Source organism: Hyperolius riggenbachi, chromosome 9 (genome assembly GCF_040937935.1).
Source record: "Hyperolius riggenbachi isolate aHypRig1 chromosome 9, aHypRig1.pri, whole genome shotgun sequence".
Taxonomy (NCBI): Eukaryota; Metazoa; Chordata; class Amphibia; order Anura; family Hyperoliidae; genus Hyperolius; species Hyperolius riggenbachi.
In genome coordinates, this window is record NC_090654.1 from 252,623,370 (window position 1) to 252,644,787 (window position 21,418).

The 21,418-nt window shown below is 44.0% G+C and overlaps 1 protein-coding gene across 1 annotated transcript in view; it reads left to right on the plus strand.

Moving 5' to 3' along the window:
* TYRO3 (TYRO3 protein tyrosine kinase) overlaps positions 1–21,418 on the plus strand; it is a 325,717-nt gene that overhangs the window by 131,863 nt on the left and 172,436 nt on the right. The window contains exon 6 of the mRNA XM_068254301.1: positions 3,199–3,285. Coding sequence (XP_068110402.1) covers positions 3,199–3,285 — 87 coding nt within the window. The remainder of the gene's footprint in view (positions 1–3,198; positions 3,286–21,418) is intronic.

Below are 21,418 nucleotides of genomic sequence, written 5' to 3' on the forward strand. Positions count from 1 at the left end.
TGTGGGGTTCCTATACTGCCCTGGCATTTTAGGGGCCCTAAACCGCGAGGAGTAGTCTAGAAAACAAATGCCTCAAAATGACCCGTGAATAGGACGTTGGGCCCCTTAGCGCACCTAGGCTGCAAAAAAGTGTCACACATGTGGTACCGCCGTACTCAGGAAAAGTAGTATAATGTGTTTTGGGGTTTATTTTTACACATACCCATGCTGGGTGGGAGAAATTTCTATGTAAATGGTCAATTGTGTGTAAAACAAATCAAACAATTGTCATTTACAGAGATATTTCTCCCACTTAGCATGGGTATGTGTAAAAATACACCCCAAAACACATTATACTACTTCTCCTGAGTACGGCGGTACCACATGTGTGGCACTTTTTTACACCCTAAGTACGCTAAGGGGCCCAAAGTCCAATGAGTACCTTTAGGATTTCACAGGTCATTTTGCGACATTTGGTTTCAAGACTACTCCTCACGGTTTAGGGCCCCTAAAATGCCAGGGCAGTATAGTAACCTCACAAATGACCCCATTCTAGAAAGAAGACACCCAAAGGTATTCCGTTAGGAGTATGGTGAGTTCATAGAAGATTTTATTTTTTGTCAAAAGTTAGCGGAAAATTGATTTTTATTGTTTTTTTCACAAAGTGTCATTTTCCACTAACTTGTGACAAAAAATAAAATCCTCTATGAACTCACCATACTCCTAACGGAATACCTTGGGGTGTCTTCTTTCTAAAATGGGGTCATTTGTGGGGTTCCTATACTGAACTGGCATTTTAGGGGCCCTAAACCGTGAGGAGTAGTCTGGAAATCAAATTTCGCCAAATGACCTGTGAAATCCTAAAGGTACTCATTGGACTTTGGGCCCTTTAGCGCAGTTAGGGTGCAAAAAAGTGCCACACATGTGGTATTGCCATACTCGGGAGAAGTAGTACAATGTGTTTTGGGGTGTATTTTTACACATACCCATGCTGGGTGGGAGAAATACCTCTGTAAATGACAATCTTTTGATTTTTTTTACACATAATTGTCCATTTACAGAGTTATTTCTCCCACCCAGCATGGGTATGTGTAAAAATACACCCCAAAACACATTGTACTACTTCTCCCGAGTACGGCGATACCACATGTGTGGCACTTTTTTGCACCCTAACTGCGCTAAAGGGCCCAAAGTCCAATGAGTACCTTTAGGATTTCACAGGTCATTTTGCGGAATTTGATTTCCAGACTACTCCTCACGGTTTAGGGCCCCTAAAATGCCAGGGCAGTATAGGAACCCCACAAATGACCCCATTTTAGAAAGAAGACACCTCAAGGTATTCCGTTAGGAGTATGGTGAGTTCATAGAAGATTTTATTTTTTGTCACAAGTTAGTGGAAAATGACACTTTGTGAAAAAACAATAAAAATCAATTTTCCGCTAACTTGTGACAAAAAATAAAATCTTCTATGAACTCACCATACTCCTAACGGAATACCTTGAGGTGTCTTCTTTCTAAAATGGGGTCATTTGTGGGGTTCCTATACTGCCCTGGCATTTTAGGGGCCCTAAACCGTGAGGAGTAGTCTGGAAATCAAATTCCGCAAAATGACCTGTGAAATCCTAAAGGTACTCATTGGACTTTGGGCCCTTTAGCGCAGTTAGGGTGCAAAAAAGTGCCACACATGTGGTATCGCCGTACTCGGGAGAAGTAGTACAATGTGTTTTGGGGTGTATTTTTACACATACCCATGCTGGGTGGGAGAAATAACTCTGTAAATGGACAATTGTGTGTAAAAAAAATCAAAAGATTGTCATTTACAGAGATATTTCTCCCACCCAGCATGGGTATGTGTAAAAATACACCCCAAAACACATTCTACTACTTCTCTTGAGTACGGCAATACCACATGTGTGGCACTTTTTTGCAGCCTAACTGCGCTAAGGGGCCCAAAGTCCAATGAGCACCTTTAGGCTTTACAGGGGTGCTTACAAATTAGCACCCCCCAAAATGCGAGGACAGTAAACACACCCCACAAATGACCCCATTTTGGAAAGTAGACACTTCAAGGTATTCAGAGAGGGGCATGGTGAGTCCGTGGCAGATTTCATTTTTTTTTGTCGCAAGTTAGAAGAAATTGATTCTTTTTTTTTTCTTTTTTTTTGTCACAAAGTGTCATTTTCCGCTTACTTGTGACAAAAAATAATATCTTCTATGAACTCACTATGCCTCTCAGTGAATACTTTGGGATGTCTTCTTTCCAAAATGGGGTCATTTGGGGGGTATTTATACTATCCTGGAATTCTAGCCCCTCATGAAACATGACAGGGGGTCAGAAAAGTCATAGATGCTTGAAAATGGCAAAATTCACTTTTTGCACCATAGTTTGTAAACGCTATAACTTTTACCCAAACCAATAAATATACACTGAATGGTTTTTTTTTTATCAAAAACATGTTTGTCCACATTTTTCGCGCTGCATGTATACAGAAATTTTACTTTATTTGAAAATTGTCAGCACAGAAAGTTAAAAAAATCATTTTTTTGCCAAAATTCATGTCTTTTTTGATGAATATAATAAAAAGTAAAAATCGCAGGAGCAATCAAATAGCACCAAAAGAAAGCTTTATTAGTGACAAGAAAAGGAGCCAAAATTCATTTAGGTGGTAGGTTGTATGAGCGAGCAATAAACCGTGAAAGCTGAAGTGGTCTGAATGGAAAAAAAGTGGCCGGTCCTTAAGGGGTAGAAAGACTGTGGTCCTCAAGTGGTTAAGGTTCAAAGTGGGAAACTGGAGAAAAAAACCTCAAATTGAAAACTAAGTAAAATGTTTTCTCCTTTTCCATTTGCTGTACTATTATTATTTAGTATTTATTTGGCGCCAACATCTTCCGCAGAGCTGTACAGAAAATATACAGTAGTAGTCTTGTCACTTCACTGTCCCTCAGAGAGCTCACAATCTAATTGGAAGCCAATTGCTTATCTGTATGTTTTGGGATGTGTGAGGAAACAAGAGTGCACAGAGGAAACCCATAAGAACATACAATCTCCTTGCAGACAGGGCCCTGACTGTGATTCGAACTGGATTGTGAAAAAAGTGGTATCCACTACACCACCGTGCTGCCCATAATGCTGTATAGGTCTTTATTTGTAATGTCTTCTCAGTATGATGACTGCCAAATGTTGTACAGTATGTTTAACATTTGTATTTATTTTTTAAGGGATTCAAAAGACCACAGTCTTCTCGTGTGAAGCTCACAATATAAAGGGGGTGTCATCATCAAGGGCTGCTATTGTTCATGTCAAAGGTAAGAGACCAATGTGAAATGAGTTCAGCTGTTACAGTATTGGAATCAGGATTATACCTTCAATCTGATTCTATGTTCTGATACACAGGAAATGGTCATGCTATGACTCATCAATGGTGTTCAATGAGATGCAAATAATTTCAACTTGCATTCATATTTCATGTAAATTGTAGGATTGACACTGGTCTGATCAAAAGAACTTCCAGCCAGTTTTGATTGGTCCAGTTTTAAAGCTGTATACAATTATTATGAAATGTAAATAATAGTTGAAATTCTTTATTGCATCTCATTTATTGCATCTCATTGACCATTTTTTACCCTAGTTGCATTTTTATTAGTATAAGCAGAAAATAATAATTTGATGGACTTGAAGGACAACTGACCTGAGAGGGATTTGGAGACTACCATATTTATTTCCTTTTAAAGAATGCACATTTCTTGGCTGTCCTGCTGATCCTCTGCCTCTTATAACTTTAGCCATAAACCCTGAACAAGCAAGCAGATCAAATATTTCACTTAAAGGACTTCCGAGGCCAAATAAAAAAAAAGTTAAATACCTGAATCGCATATGAAGGCACGGAGGACGCCGGGGGGCTGTTGAGCGGCGGGGACCCGGCGGAATGGCATGGAGGGCGCGGACGGCATTCTCCGTGCCTTCATATGCAATGCAGGTATTTAACTTTTTTTTTCGTTTTGGCCTCGGTAGTCCTTTAAGTTTTACTGCATTTGCTGCATGCTCATTTCAGGTGTGTGATTAAGACACTACTGATGCACGAAAGATCAGCACGACTGGCCAGGCAGCTGGTATTGTTTAAAAGTAAATACATTTGGCAGCCTCCATATCCCTCTCGCTTTAGTTGTCCTTTAAAGTGCAATTGATTTTTGGTGAAATATGTTCACAGAACATCATTTTATGGCATTAGTACACTCCATGTCACACAAAATACTGATTATTCATTTTGATCTTGCTCTTGGCAGCAGCTGGTTGTTGCTTCAAGGGGAGTTGGTGTGTATTACAACTTACAGTGCTTAGATGCAATAGCACACTTAAAGAAAAGGACCCCTCCCAATGCCAAATGATAGCCCTGTCCCTCATGAGGAATCTTCCTATAAAGTTTACTTACGCCCTGATCACAGTAAAAGTCACAAAACACAATGCGGCTATTTCTTACCACTGTTTCTGGGGAAGGCACATTTCAGCATGCTTTCTAATTTGTTTTTATGATCGTGCATTTGTGATATTTTTTTTTATTATTATTTTTTTCGTGTTGTGTGAATATATTTAATTGGCTATTATGGGAAAATGGTACTTAGAAATGCAAAGCATGGTTTGTGTTTGCATTTTTTTGTGCTTCCATTGACTTTGACACAATCGCACCACATGAAGATTTTTTTTTTTTTATCTAATATGATGCAGTTACTTCTGGATGTAAAATGCAGCCTTTTCTTCTGATTTTCTAAAAACCATGTCTAGCATGTTTAAGCTTTTATAAAAAGCTTTATAAACACCATATATACCTCCTTTCAGCATTTGTACTGCTGTTTATTAAGCACATCGTAACCTCAGCTAATCCAATGACAGTTCTGCTTGACGTACGTTTCACATTTATAAGGCTGCTTCTTCAGAGAATTTTGGTATTGTAGGTGCTATCCCGTGATTGTATTGGATGTGTTAAAAAAGAGCTGTCAACCGTACTATCTCAGAAAAAAACCCCACATATATAAGTAGATAAATACTTGCTCTACTTACATAACAGATGTATTGCACTGTCCACGTTTAGATTTTAGTGATTTTTCTATAATATAAAAAAGAGAAAATCCTTGTTAGGATTTTCCATTTTGACTCTATCTTAAAGCCAATCCTAATTTCCTCCCTTACTCTGTCTGTGTATGCTTTGCCTGCCCCCTCTCAGTCTTCAGACACCCAGCTCTACACTAGAAAGTGCATCGTCTTAGCATAAGAAATATTGGCCAATCAGGGAGGAACAGAGGTGTGGGAGGGGAAAACGGGAGGGAAGGAGGCATTGGCCAATCATGTTGCATTAGTTATGTCTGAGGGGAAAGTAAAGAAGAACAAAAAGAAAACCCAGCATGCTCTGCAACTTCCTTCATGTGGCAGATGTACCAAATAAGAGCCAGGTAAACTGGGGAATGGTCTTTTATGGACAAGGAAAGCAAGAGTGATTTTTTAACTTTTGGATTGCCTGGTTAGCATCCTTAGTACTTGTTTACCAGATAACAATAAAGAATTGATTTTTGATTTTATGCCCGACAGGTACACTTTATGGTGGCCATACATCTTTTGCAGCCCAATCGACCATCCCATTCCATAATTTTATCAAATTGGATGAAAACCTGTTTTGCAGCAAGCATGCCCAATTGACGCTTCAACTGATTTGGGGCCGAAATCTGTCTAATGTATTGATTGAACATGTTGGGGAATCTCAGGCTGACATGTTTGATCAGGTTCACGGCGGTAACTGGGAGGAGCAATAAATGCGACAGAACCCCTGGCTACTGTCCCCCCCAAATGTTAACAAGCCCCCCTTCCAGTGGCATAGCTAAGGAGCTATGGGCCCCCCGGTGCAAGTTTTACATTGGGGCCCCCCAAGCACCCTCTACATAACAATTGATATGGTGCACCAAAACCTGCCAAGGACAACCACATTGTCAGAGGTGCAAGAAGGGGATGGGAAACCGTGTGTTAATGATTACTACGGTTCAAAGCATCTATAGAAGTGAATATTATTAGCACAGGACCAATAAAGAGCTAATACTGCGGTTGAGGGTGGGCCACTCTGGGCCCCTCTAGTCCAAGGGCCTCGATGCGGTCGCAACCTCTGCTATGCCACTGGCCACTGGAGAGATTTCATGCAGATATCGATCTCTCTGGAGAGATTTCTTGGAATCGGCCTGTGGTGTATGGGAAGCCAGCAGATCCCTCTCTGATCAGATTCAATCAGAGAGAAATCTGTCTCTTGGTTGACATGCCCATACATAGCTAGAGGTATGAGCACCTTAAATCTAAAAACTTGCAAGCAATCAAATGACTATAGACCTGAAAATGTACCTATAGCCATTTGATGGTGTATCAACTTGTATGGTGGTGCTGGTTGTATATTACATAATTGCCATAAGAGAGTGCATGCATTGTCTGCCTTTCTTCTTGTGAAATCTGTGATCAGTCTTGCAGGAGGCTTTGGGCGTGCTTCCAGCATGCTTGCGCGCTGTATGTGCCTGTAGATAATTATGGCTTCTAGAGAGTCCATAGGACTTTATGGCAGTCATGTCTGTCAGAGCCACATGCAGCACACAAGTTATGAGTACTAAAAGCATTCTCTTACAGGGGTCCACCCAGACTTATCATATGGCCCTATGTGAAGTTCTGCTACTTGAAATGTACATTTATATAAATCAGCCCTGATTGCTTCTTGGTTAATAAGACAGTCAGTTTATTACTGTTATGTTGTTCTTTTGAACACCAGCTGGATGCAAATTCTTTAGATGTATGGCCACCTTATCATGCAGCCTTACCAGCAGCCTGCATACTTCATACTCTGTACACCAGCCTTACGCACGTATTCAGTAAACCGTGATAACTTTTTTTGCGTGCATTTTTGTGTTTGTAATAGTATGCAGGAGCAGTTACAGGGAACTGAGGGGGACGCAGCCAGAAGGGAAATGTGGTAAGAGACTACATACCGTAAATACTTGAATACAAGTCGACCTCGTGTATAAGTCGACTCCAATATTCAACCCTCTTAAGCTGGTATTTTTTATTGACTCAAGTATAAGTCTACCCAGCAAAGTTAATGGCTACACTTGGGACTCACGAGGGGTTAAGGACTGCACTGCATACAGTATTGCAGCCATTAACCTCTCCTTTACTTTAAAGGAGAACTGTAGTGAGAGGGATATGGAGGCTGCCATATTTATTTCCTTTTAAGCAATACCAGTTGCCTGGCAGCCCTGATGGTCTATTTGCCTAAAGAAGTGTCTGAATCACACCAGAAACCAGCATGCAGCTAATCTTGTCATATCTGTCTAAATGTGTCAGAAACACCTGATCTGCTGCATGCTTGTTCAGGGCCTATGGCTGAAAGTATTAGAGGCAGAGGATTAGCTAAATAGCCAGGCAACTGGTATTGCTTAAAAGGAAATAAATATGGCAGCCTCCATATACCTCTCACTACAGTTCTCCTTTAAGTGCAGCCAATACCTCTTCCAGGCCCCAAGTGCTGAAATTATTCACTCCCTTTTATGCAGGCCAGTATTCACTTTTCTTGTTCATTGTTGTGGCCAGGACTTTCACACCTGGGTTTTCTTGGCATTTCCTTTCCTCAAAATAATCACTTACCGCAGGGTACATTGCTGCAAATGGGAATGTCACTATTCGTACACACATTACAACAGTGTTGCCTGTGACTCATGTATAAGTCGACCCTATACTTTTATGAAGTGAATCAGACCTACATTTCTAGACTTATACTCGAGCGTACACAGTATATATATTTATTTATTTTACTCTGAAACCAGGGTAATTAAGGTAAAAATTGATATTTTGGAGGTAGTGACCGCAGCAATGCTCCTGGACTGTAGGGGCTCTCCTTCAACCTCTTAATTAGCTCTTTATTGGTGCTATGCCTCTAATGATTACCTCTACATGTGGTTTGATTATTTGTAATCATCAATAGTATTTTCTCCTCCTCTGCTCACACTTCTCTGACACCGCAGCTGTCCTTGGAAAGTTTTGGGGTTCCATATCAATTGTAATGAATGGGGTGACCAATATAAAACTTGCACTGGAGCCCAGAGCCCTAAGCTATGCTACTGCATTCTATTAGGTCATTACAGTTCCTCTTTTAGTTGTAAAAGAAAACAAAATACACCTACAGATACTCCTTGTAGTCCTTTTGGTAATCTGAAGTGACGAGGTGGAAGAAGGTGGCAGGTGGGCCCCTTGACAACTATGGGCCCCAAGCACATGCCTAGGTTGCCTGGTGGATGATCCTGCTCTGCCTGCAGCACAAGCGTACATTGTCATTTTCACTGTGAGCACATTCCGCCCATGTTTATCACATTCTGTACTGTTGCCCTCATGTTAGCTGGCACATTTCATCTAACACTGACTTATTAGCACAGCGAATTCTGGTGACGTCTGGAGCTATTTTCCAAATGGTTTTTGTGTCCTTTATCTCCTTTTGACAGTTGGGACAGGGCAAGATAAAGCAAGACTAATGTGCTGTTAGCGTGGCCGGGAGATGTGTAATCACAGCTCCGCTGCTAAGGGAAGCCTGGATTTGTAAGAAAACAGCAGATATTTCGGTTGCTGTATTGTTACTAGGAAAAAAAGATGGACTGTATTTTTTGGACTGTAAGACTCACTATTTATCCTCTAAAAGTGGGGGGGAAAAGTCACTGGGCTTGATTCACAAAGCCGTGCTAACTGTTTAGCACGGGTGTGCTAAACAGTTAGCAGGTGAAGTGCCGTTCCCGGACTTTTGCGCGTGCAAAGTGCTGCGATTCGCGCGATCGCGGCACTTTGCGCGCACAAAAGTCAGCGAACGGCACTTCACCTGCTAACTGTTTAGCACACCCGTGCTAAACAGTTAGCACAGCTTTGTGAATCAAGCCCACTGCGTCTTATAGTCCAAATGCAGGGAGTTCCTGACTTGTGAATGCCTGCCGATATGATCCTCCAACCCGCCGCAATGTCAGGGACTCCCTGTACTGTGCCCATGCAGAGGAGGACACAGGGGGACAAACTGGGGACACGGGGGGGACACAAAGGGGCATAGAGGAGGAAACAAGAAGGACAGAGGCAGACACATGGGGTACACAGGAGGACGCAAAGAGGTGCAAGGGGGCATAAGATACAAAGTAGGCATAATCCACAAGATGCCCCAGGTTTAGTATATATTGTTTTCCTCTGGTTTTTGTCCTTTAAACATCGGTGCGTCTTATGGGTAGAAGCGTCTTATAGTCCGAGAAACACGTTAAATTCTGTTTCATTTCACTAAAAACATATTTCATGATCTCGTTAGAATGAGGTAACTGGAAATGTTTTAAAAATTCTCTTGAAATCTATTTCGAAATGTTTGTAAACAATTTAATCATAGAGAAGGTTAAAGGCGCCTGTACATCTCGTGATGTATGGGCATATCGACCATGAAGACAGATCGCTCTCTGAATCTGATCAGAGAGAGATCTGTTGCCTGCCCATACATTGCAGACGGATTCCTGATAGATTTCATTATTAAATCTATTCAGAATTGGAATGGCGCCGCTGCCGCCCCCAAAGTATAACATTTCTCCTCTCAGCAACGCCTCTCGTGCTCAGAAATGTTTTCTGCTGGCACAACTTCTGCTGTCCTCCGCTGTCACCCATGGGTGCTGTACCACATGGCTTGTGGGGTGATATCACACATGTGCCTGGTGCCACGTGGTATTTCACCCGGTAACAGGGCTGACAGTGGATGATACCGGGAGTGGCTCCAGCGGGACAGGTGAGAATTTACAGAGTCCGTCACGTACATTGGTCGTTGCTATATCGAACACCGTTGGTGTCGTTCACCCAATCGAGCACTTTTGTTTGATATTTTCCAGCATGCTCTATCAAAGATTTAATCGATTTCTAATCCGCCTGAAATCTATCGAATCTTCAATTTGGCTAGCATGTTGTGGCACAGATTCCATAAAAATATTGAATCGGATGGTCAATTGGGCTGCAAAATTGCTAGACTTATGGCCACCTTTATTGAGCACAGAATGTGGAGTAAAGATAATAGTCCAGATGAGATAACATGAAAAGTGGATGGGAAATCTTGTGCTACTCAGGACAGGGGACCAACCAGGGAGACCGCTGGTAATCGCACTCTAGCGGCTCCTCAGTGTTCTGCTATTAGGCCGACTGGAAGAGGAAAGGAAAAATGGGAGGAGCGCTCTCAGGCCGTGTTTCGGCGTGACCACGCCTTTACCAGACCTGATGAAGGCGGGGACAACGCAAAATGCGTTGTGACGTCACCATCACATGATAGTTCCACGGAGGGCACTAGGGGTTGCTTATCCATCCAGACCCCCACTGCTTCAGGTTGCCCGCTCACTGGACGACTTCTCCAGGGCTTTATACCGATTTTATGCCAGTTTTTATCATCCACCTAGTAAGTGCATTTGCATTGCGCATTTTAATTTAATTAAAAGTTATCTCACTATGGAGCTCTTCTCCTGTTTCGCCTTCATTCAGGTGTCTTTCTCCAGAAAAAAAGCTGTTGGATAACAGTTGCTTTCGCCCCACTGTACCCGATAAATATCGGTCGCCCGTGTTAAGAATTGTGCTAGCTATTTGTAGCTGCAAATTTCTAGTTTGCCTAGTGGGTGGCCCCCACTATATTATCAGGGCCAGAACTTCTTTAATTTCAAATATTAATATTAGCGGTGATGGGGCATCCAAACTTGTGTGCTGCCTCCAAAATTTCCTGTCGCCCTTTATTTGGGCTTAGAGCTCATGCATGCATAAAGGGTTTAAAGGACCACTGAAGGGAGAGGAATATGGAGGCTGTCATATTGAATTCCTTTTGAACCTTACCAGTTGCCTTGCAGCCCTGCGGATCCATTTGGCTGCAGTAGTGTCTGAATAATGTCAGATCTGTCAATAATGTCAGAAACACCTGATCTGCTGCATGCTTGTTCCTGAATAAAAGTATTAGAGGCAGAGGATCAGCAGGATAGCCAGGTAACTGGTATTGCTTATCAGGAAATAAATATGGCAGCCTCCACATACCTCTCTCTTCAGCTTTTCCTTTAAAAAAACGATGTGTATGTGAGAAGCAGCAGCATGAAGGCTGTTCAGATGGGCAGCCTACTATTAAACAGCTGATCTCTGCCTTGTGTCTTTGGGCTCTCCAGTGCATACAGTAATGTGTTGTGTGTCTGCATCTTTTCATCAGCAGAGAGAATATTAGATCACCGCTGAAACTTGTTCTCAGCCTTTCATCTTCCTGTCCATTGTACGCCGCATTGTGGTTTCCATCATATTGTTTGTCTAGCTACTTACTGTTTAACCTCCCTGGCGTTCTGATTTCCCGCAGCCGCATGGCACTAGCTACATGATACCCCCCTCCCTGCTGAATCCCCCCACCCTTCCGATCACCGTTCTGAACGGGATTTCCTTCAGGGCTTCCCCCGTCGCCATGGCGTCGAACGAAATGACGTCATCGACGTGGTGACGTCACAGGGAGTCCCGATCCACCCTTCAGCGCTGCCTGGCTGCACAGGGGTCTCGAGGGGGGGTAGGGTTACGCGGTGATCGGAGAAACGCACAGATAGCACTTTGCTATTCAAATTGGTCCACCAGGGACCTGAGTGGTGCCCTGCGGCGTGCTCAGCTCGTCCAGAACGCTAAGGAGGTTAAAGGGAGATTAAACTCTGACATAATAATCAATAAAAACGTATTTTCCTACATTTTATTACCCATACAGTTATCATATTTTACTTTTTGTGCACAAGTATAATTGTCCATGGACAAATTAGAAGTTCCCAAAGTACATTTTTTCTGCACTGAGAGCTGACATTGCATTTTACTGCATAGCTGCTATATTTATATGTTATAATGTATCCAGTGATCACTTCTCAGGTCTCCTCGGTTCTACAATGTGTGCAGATCAGTTTTAATGCTGCTGGCTGTATACGAATTGTAGCTGACAAAGACATGTAAACAGAAGATCGTGTTATCGCCAGTTTAATTGCGGTAGGGAGCATTCCACTAAAGAAGAAAGTACTGTATTTAAAGTGTACCCGAGATGATACACTAAGCCTTATTTATACTTACCTGGGGCCTCCTCCAGCCCCAAGAGGACTGTGGGCCTCTTCGCCACCCTCTTCGACCCCTCTGTTTGATGCCACAACTCTGGTAATCCGGTCAGTAGCCACCAGTCAAGGGCTTCTGCGCATGCGCAACTTTCCACCGCTCCTGTCCCTGGGAGCATTTAGCCTGCAGTGTTACCAAGAGGAATAGCTCAAGAATGGAAGGCTGAAGAGGACGGTGAGGGAGGCCACAGTCCTCATGGGGTTAGAGGTAGCCCCAGGTAAGTATAAATACAAGCTATTTCACATCTCAGGTTCCCTTTAAGGCTCTGTTCCCACTTGTGCCGGACCACATGCGGCCAGCAGGAGCACAGTATAGTGTCCGCTCCAATGGGCCGGCTGTAGCCCGGGGAAGTCGCATTACCCCATACAGGGGCGTCTGAGTCATTAGGCAACTCTAAATTTTTGCCTATAGCGCCGTGGGTGGAAGTGGGCGCCCTCTCGCCAAGTTGCCGCTCTGTGCGTGTTTATTTTATTTATTTTTTTCCAGCCAGGTCGGCGCCGGCCGTGACAGGCAGCTCAGCCTGTGCCCGGCGCCGCCTACTGGTCCGCCCCCATCCTCTCCGAGCGAGCAGCAGCAGCACGCACATTAGTTTATGTGCGAGTGCGATGCCGCCGCCTACTGGTCCGCCCCCTCTCCCCGCCCCCTCTCTCACTCTCGCTGTGTACAGCGTGCGGCCGCCGCACGCTAGGTTGTTAACACGCCGCGCCGGCGCCGCCCCTAACTCCGCCCCCGCCTGTCAACACGTGCTTGAGGCACCGTGTGTGACGCAGGCAGGACGGAGGGACCAGTGCTACCGCGGCGCCGGCTGACACCTGGCTGACCTGACTGAGCAGTGTGCGCAGTGCGCACAAACTAGCAGAGACGACGACACACACACCTCACATACAGTGAGTGCCATCTCTGCAGATCTGACTGCTAATTTTTCTATATGCATCCTGGCTGGCCCTGATTTCCCCCCCCCCCCCCCCTCCCTGCTCGCCCATGTTGCTTCTGGCAATGGATATTAAATAATACAGGGGCATTAGCATATAGCATCATGCCTGCTGCTGTGTGGGTCTGGGCACAGTGGGCAGGACTCGGAGGGAGACACACATGCTGCACAGTGTGCAGAGCAGCAGAGGGGAGACCCTCATAGTGAGTGGCGTGCCCCCTCTTGATATTATATGCCCCACTGTCCCCTGGCTGGCCCTGAGATTTGAGTGTGTGTGTGGGGGGGGGGGGGGGGCGCGGGGGCGGCTGAGCAGAGATGCTGGCGATTGGTGAACATCTGGGCCTATGCTACTTCCGGGTCGCTATGACCCGGAGTAGTACGCCTGCGTAGTCCGGTGGTGCGCGTCCTAGTATCGCGCTCCTGTTGCTGGGCACTCTCTGCGCATGTGCGTGACGTCATGAGTGACATCACGCCCATGCGCTCATTTTTTTGTGTGTGTGCTTGCTTGTGGTGGGGGCGCGGGGGTGGGGGTGGAATAAGGGTTGGCGCTATGCGGGGGGGGGGGGGGTGCCACAGGTTTTCTTGCCTGGAGTGACAAAGTGGCTAGAAACACCCCTGCCCCCATAGGCTATATGAGGGAACACATCCGCCTGCCTGTGATTATCGCAGACTGCACAGAAGTGTGCCCTGCTTACTGCCACGGATCCCACGGATCCATTGCAGAGTGACAGGTGTGTACGGCTCCTATTTATAAAACAGAAGCCATTCATTGTGCACTTAGCCCTGGGCACAAAGGGGTACACAGCCTTAAAGAGACTCTGAAGTCTCCCTAAAATGAGGTTTTTATTTTAAAAAAACTTAATTAACATTATAGTCTCTCTTAAAACGCCGCAGAACCGCAGCTGAAAACCCCCTCGATCACCCTAAACTCACGGGGGTTCAGAGCAGGCAAAATCCACGACTTTCTTGGTCATGGATTTTGCTGCCGCCTCTATGCGTGTCAATCAGCGCGTATCTCCGCCTCTCCCCCGCCCCTCTCAGTGAAGGAAGACTGAGAGGGGCGGGGGAGAGGCGGCGAGCCGCGCTGATTGACGCGCATAGAGGCAGAGCCGCGCTGCCTCTATGCGGAAGTTGCCTGCGTGTACCCTCGTGAGTATGGGGTGATCGAGGGGGTTTTCAGCCGCGGTTCTGCTGCGTTTTAGGTGGGACAATAATGGTAAACTATATGGTAAACTTTTAAACTAAAAACCTCATTTTAGGGAGACTTCAGAGTCTCTTTAAGGTGGCCACTAACGGTCCAATTTCTAGCGAAAAATTGTTTGAGCAATCGGAAATTTTTATCGGATTGGTATTAAATGATCTCCGTTGATGGGCACAATCAATTACTAACGATTATAAAAACAGTCGTCCGATTGAATTTTCGCCAAACCAAAATTTGGATTTTCTTGTTGGTTGTGGTAGATAGGAAGCAAAGATTGGTTCATTGATGGTGTAGTGAACGATTTCATTTCCAACAGAATTATCTGATTGCTCAAACAATTTTTTTTCGCTAGAAATTGGATCTTTAGTGGCCACCTTTACTGTTTCAAAGCTGTTCTGCTAACATTTTCTTTTTAGTGCTAGTATGTTTTATGCTGTAAATAATGTTTTAGAGCAAAGAAGAAATGCTGCGGTTCATACCACTGTAATGATGGAGCCTTGTTGGTAATCGGGCTGCTGCACAATGGCAGAGCAGCAGCGTTGGCTGTGGGCATGGCGCTTGCGGTCCACAATGGCAAGTGACAAATTGTACTAAAAGCTGAAGGCAATTAGATTTGTTTAAAGTGCAACAAAAATGTTTCCTCTCTATAGCCATATGCTCCTTGAGAGATGGAATAATAATGATTAATACTTTTTTTAATGCTGTATGTTAGAGCACACATTACCACAAGTACTAGGAGCAATTTCCTTCCTCACACAGCTCTGCCTCTCTGCTGTAAATTCATCTGTCAGTTTTAAATACAAAAGTGTCAGGCTCTGCAGGACTAGACCATGTCCCTGCACAGGGGGGGTTGCTATCATCTCCTTAGTGTATAGTTTAAAGCGGATCCGAGATGAAAAACTAACTATAACAAGTAACTTGTCTATATATGTTACCTAAAGTTTAGATGGTTTACACAGCAAATCTAGGTGCAAACAGTTTTAATAGAATATGATTATTTATTCCTGTGATACAATGACAGCAGTCATGTTGTTTGTTAACATTACACAGAGGCAGGCTTATCTGTATCTTGAGCCATCAGCCTAATCCCCTCCCCTCCTCCCTCCTCCCCTCTGCCTCTGAAATCAATGGCTAGTAACACCTCCCCCTCCTTCTGCCCAGACTGAGCTCCCATGAGCCCTTGCTATTGCCAAGGCTCTCTGAAAACGTGAGGGTGTGTCTTTTTTAGTTTATAGGGAATTAGAGTATTAAAACAAAAACAAAAAAAGTATTTGGCTTGAGGAATGCCCTATAAACAATAGGAAAGGAACACAATTATGCAATGTGTAAAAGTTCACCTCGGCTCCACTTTAATAATCGCCTTGCTGAAATCTTATTCAGGTGGTGGTTCTGTTCTCTGACTGATAATGATCCTGATAATGCCTTTTGTAAACAGTGTCTCTCCCTCTCAGCAAAGATACCACATAGCAGCCTATAATGCTGGGATTACACGATAATTTTTTTGCGTTCGATTCGGCACGCAATCTATTAGCCATTCGATTTTCTGCTCGATTCTCTTATCTTCCACTCGTTTTTCTTATCTTTTTTCCATTGACTTCTATAAGAAATCGAGCGGAAACGAATCGGGCGGAACATCGGACATGTCGGAATTTTATCATCGAAGGCATCTATCGGAACGATTCTTACAAAAAAAGTATTGTGTAATCCCAGCATAGAGTTGGTGCAGCCTGGAGTGTATCATCACAAGCAAGCCAGTCAGTCAGACAGGAGTAGTGTATATACATCACCCCTGACTGCTAGATGTACTACATCACATCTAGTTACCGGTTATCTCCTAAGATCAGCCTCCTCCTCATGTCTCCTGCATGCTGTGAGCAGTGAAGTATATTTGTGAGCTGTGTGAGGAATGAAGGATGATTTTTAAGCAGGGAGAGAGAACTAGGTGAATAAATAAAGTGCCCCTAGCACTAGTGGTGATGTGTACCCAAGTATAGAGTATTAAAGAAAAGCCATTTTAATTGATAGTGTTCCTTTTACCGTGTTTTGATAGCTGGGATCTATGAATTTTTCCTTCTTGGTCAGGGCCGGATTTGTACTTTTTGCCGCCCAAGGCCCACTGTCACCACCCGCCCCCTGACCAACAGCATCCCAGGTACTGGTGTTCCTAATGCCTCAGAACAGAGCTTAAATTGAAACTGTTGCGCATGGGGGTGGGGGAACGGCTGTTCACTCACCCTTCACTGCTTCCGTGCCCTCTCCAGCTACTTCCTCTATCACCCAGAAGGAGGTAATGGAGAAAGAAGCTGGAGAGCTGAAACAATAGAGGGCAGGGCACAGAGGTAGCGATAAGGGTGAGTTAAACCCTTCTTGCTGCCATGCGCAACAGTTTCAAATTGAGATCTGTTAGGAAGCATTCGGAACACCAGTACCAATCGTCACACTGATCCATACTTCCAACAAAGTAAAACTGTCACCTCCTGCAGTTAGTGAGATTTTAAAGGATACCTGATACCTGGGGCTTCACCCCCCCCCCCCCCCCCCCAAGCCTTACAGGTCCCTCTGTTTCCTCCTGGTCTCCTCTGTTGTGTCACCATCCCCCTCTGAAGGCTCGCCAGTCATGGGCTACCGTGCAAGGACCTCCTCGATTGTGCTCCCATGGCTTTCTACTCATGTACAGAATGTTCCTGGGCCACATGCGCAGTTACCCACGACTGGACTAGTGGGCAAGCTTTTGGAGGGTGACGCGGGACAAAGTAATGGACTGAGAGGAAACCAAGGGGACCTATAAGGCAAAAGGGGGCTGGAAGAAGCGGCAGCTCCAGATAAGTAAAATAGAATTTTTTTTCCATTTCAGGACAAAAAAACAACTACCCCATTCACACCTAAAAATGAAAACGTGAACGTTTTCATGCGCTGGTTTTTTCCCCCTCCTGGCGCTCCACTCAGCACTGTTTTTGTAAAATGCTATTTTCTAAGCGCATTTTTAAAGAGGTTTTGTAATTCACTCCCTGACGCAAGTCAGGAAGTGAACTCTTTGACCCAGAAAAGAATAAATACTATGGGCTTGATTCACAAAAGAGTGATAACTGAGTTATCACGCCTAAAAGCTTTGCACGTGCAAACCAGGGTGCTAAGTAGTTTGCACTCTAGTTTGCACATGTAAACTATGGTGCAAACTAGGGTGCAAACTACTTAGCACCCTGGTTTGCACGTGCAAAGCTTTTAGGCGTGATAACTGAGTTTTTAGGTATGATAACTGAGTAATCACGCTTTTGTGAATCAAGCCCTATGTATTTATTCTTAAAAACGCAATTGCTGCACAAAGCGATTTTGTGAGCGTTTTGAACTCTCTCATAGGGATTCATTGCAGAAGCATTGCGCTTAAAAAAAAAGGCGGAAAAGGCCCCTAGTTTGAACGAGCCCTGACAGCGCTCACACACGCGATGCATGGGGTCCATGCAGCTAAAAGGGTGTGTACAGCAGCTGCATCCAGGAGTGTTCAAAGCATGTGCAGTTTGGATGCTCTTGGCCATGGCAGCTGTGCACAGCTGAGTAGGAGCATGATATAACAGGGCATGGAGTGGATACAGCATTATGGGGCCACAGCAGACAAAGGCAAATCTGAGTATGAGGACTAGTAAGATGCTTCCAGGCCTGGCTACCTTCTAAAATTTACAAAGAGACATTTCTTTTGTTAGGTGGAGGGGGGATGGGCAGTGAACATTGAAAAAGAACGTCATTGAGAATAATTAAACAGAATAGTAAGTAGTTTCCACGTACTTACTGATAACATGCATTAGCTGTCTGCAGCTTAGAATTCAGCACTTTTTCTCCCCTTCATTCTTCACCACCACACACACAGACAGGAGCAGAGCTTCTGGAATACATTGCTTCAGGGGGATCTCGATCTGTGCCTGGGGCTCTGATTCAAATCAGACCCAGCAGCACCACAAGACCTCCCCATCAGCACTGTCCTGGCCGGGCTGCCTCTGACGTCACTGACTTGCATTTATATACAGTGGGTTCTGCAGCCGCGGCTCTGCCCGCTGTCTGACTGTAGAGGCAGCGCTGACAGAGGGGATGATATGCCTGGCAATAGGGAGATCATAGTGGCGCAGTGCATGCACATTTGCTCGCTGCCTCCACCACGTCACTTGTTGTAGCCGGAAGCCGCTCCCGGCAGCTGCACAGTGCACACAGACACAGGATCAGTGCTGAGCACAGCGGGGCGGCTACGGTTGGCTATCGATCTTCTGCAGCAAGGCAATGACTGGTGACAGGTCTGCACCTGTCATCCGCCCCATGGTTAAAATTCACCCTAGTCCTGGGCTTTGGGGGCCTTTCCCTAAATCCGGCCCTGTTCTTGGTATCTGTTGAGGTCACACAATCTTTGCAAGTGTTTTACCTTAATTAAATCAGCAAAGAGAACACTTCATTGGGGGCTCTCATTAACTTACCTAGGAAAGTTCCCTGCAGAGTGAAATAAATAGGAGGCCTGCTGAAGATTTGATGCTCTGAGTTTTGGATTTTTCAAGTAGATGCCACAATAATGTGATGCAATAATAATCCTTATGGTGTAGTATGTCAGAAATTGTAAAAAAAAAAAAAAAAAAAAAACACAAATATGGTTCTCACAAAACCAATTTGCCGAACCGCAACCACAGTATACTGATTGGATGCGTTGGGTGCGGTCGCCCTGTGGAATTGGGTAGGTTGCTTTCTAGGAAATAATCAGTTGGGAAAATGAAGGTTGACTCCCCTCAATAACTAAAACACAGTAATGGGAAAAGTATATGAATTTAATTTAAAAAAACACCAGAATATGCGTTTCGCTGGTATCAACATGCTTCCTCAGGGTAATGAACAGTTTCTTGACCTGAAGAAGTTCGAGGTGATTCCTGTGAAATGCTTTTGTGGTATTTTTTGAAATGAATTAACGTACTATTCCCATTACTGTGTTTTACTTACTGAGGTAGGTCTCCCTTACCTTTTCTTAAATTTCTTTTAGGAATTTTTTTTTTGTGGGGGGAGCGCCGCCCTCCTATCTACTGGTAAAAAAAAAATCTGGCAATGTTAATTATAATAGATCCCTGGTTTGACAAGCCATCTGTCACAGATACGTTGCTAACGAGGGCAGTAGTAACGGTGCTGGTTGCTAAGGGGTTAAAAGCTGACGGGAGAAACCTTGGCTAGAAATAGAAAAGTGGTTTATATAATAGCTTGCAAGTAAATTTAGCTGCACAGTTGCAGAAAATGTATACCTAGGAATAAATTGCTTGTGGATACATTGTATACTTCTGTTAATAGGCAAAGACTGAGGTGTGACCCCCTACCTGTGTCTTTTAACACTATATTTAGTACAGCAATTCTTATTTCTTTTTGTTTCACACAGAGCATAGGGGACAAATGCATTATGGCACAGTCACTGACGTGTGTCTTCACATAAGGGCTGGTGTACAATATGTGTTTGGTGTCCCACATTTTGCTGTTCAGTGGATGGAGCAATGTCTTTATCACTGTAGTGCTCCAATGGTTTGAGCATTAGCCAGACTGCTGGACTTACTTACTGTAGTGCCAAATGATTTAATGAGGCATTCAGCTTCCCTTTACAGTCAGTAGAACAGTCTTGACACAGAAGGTAATTATAGGCTTCGCTTCCACGCCTTCAAATGGAAATACCCATAATACATCACTCTTGGAAAGTGGGCAGATCCTGAAGAGACAACAAGGAGAGCCAGGGAGCCAGACTTCATGTTTCATCCTTGGACATTGGGAGTTAGAGTCAGAGTCTGTAAACTGTAGAGTCGGTACAAAAATCATCCAACTCCGACTCCTCAGTTTATGAAACCACCAACTCCGACTCCAGGTACCCAAAATTGCTCCGACTCCTCGACTCCTTAGTCTAATTCTTACCAGGGCTGTGGCGTTGTTACAAAATCATCCGACTCCTCAGTTTGTGAAACCACCAACTCCGACTCCAGGTACCCTTTATTGCTCCGAATCTACATCCCTCTTCTAGGTAGATACTCAAAGTATCTAGTATTGGGCAACTATTGTGCGTGGCCAATAAAAATGTGTTTTCCTACTTTTTATAACCCACAAAATCATACTTGCTTTTGTGTACAATTATTATTATTAATTTAGAAATTATAAGTTCCTGAAGTTCAGTTTATTTACTTTGAAAGCTGGGTTGTCTTGTTTTGCTTCTCTACTTCCCCTCAGACTTAACTAATGCAGCCTGATTGGCTGAACCCTCTTTCCCTCCTGTTTCCCCCTCCCAAACCTCTGTTCCTCTCTGATTGGCCAACATTTCTCAGGCTGAAACAATGCACTTTGTACAGTGAAGGGCGGGCAAATCAGTCAGAGGAGACTGTTAATCGTAATATTACATCACGATTGGCTTCAAAATAGCCACAGTAAATATGGAAACTGTCTAGAAAAGGATTCTCTACTTCTCAGGAATTCTCAGGAATCAGAACGTGGACAGTGCAATACATGTTATGTAAGTAGAGCAAGTGTTTATCTACTTATATATTTGCTTTTTTTCCCCTGAGATAGTATGGCTGACAGCTCCTCTTTAAACCAGGAAGATTACTGTAAAAGTTAGTATCCTGAATAATTTACTGCATTCTACTATATGTCACTACATTGCCTCTTCAAGCCATAAACTACTATTACAGTGCTTTGACTGAGCTATAATCTAACATCATCTAAATCTTTGGAGACTCATTTTTCCTGGCAATTTTATATTGCAGATTAAAATGTCTTTTACTGTTGTGTTGGTTACATCTACTTGGATGGCAATAAAATGATGCCCAGTTGTGCTATTCAAAACAACATGATAGTGGTAGAAAAATATGCTGGGACATACATGATACATGCCAGATATTTGCACATGTATATGTTACAAAAAATAAGCACTATAGATATGTAGTAGCAAAAATATCATCACAATTTATTAATCATAAATAAGAACAAAGATTAATTAAAAGGCACATGGGATGGACTCCCCGCCACAGCACAAAACATCCAGCACCAATCATGCCAACAATCGCATGAAGGTAAACCAGAGTCCAATAACCAGCAACACCGTGAGATCCAGACTATCCTAGAAAGTCACTCCGCACTAGGCGAT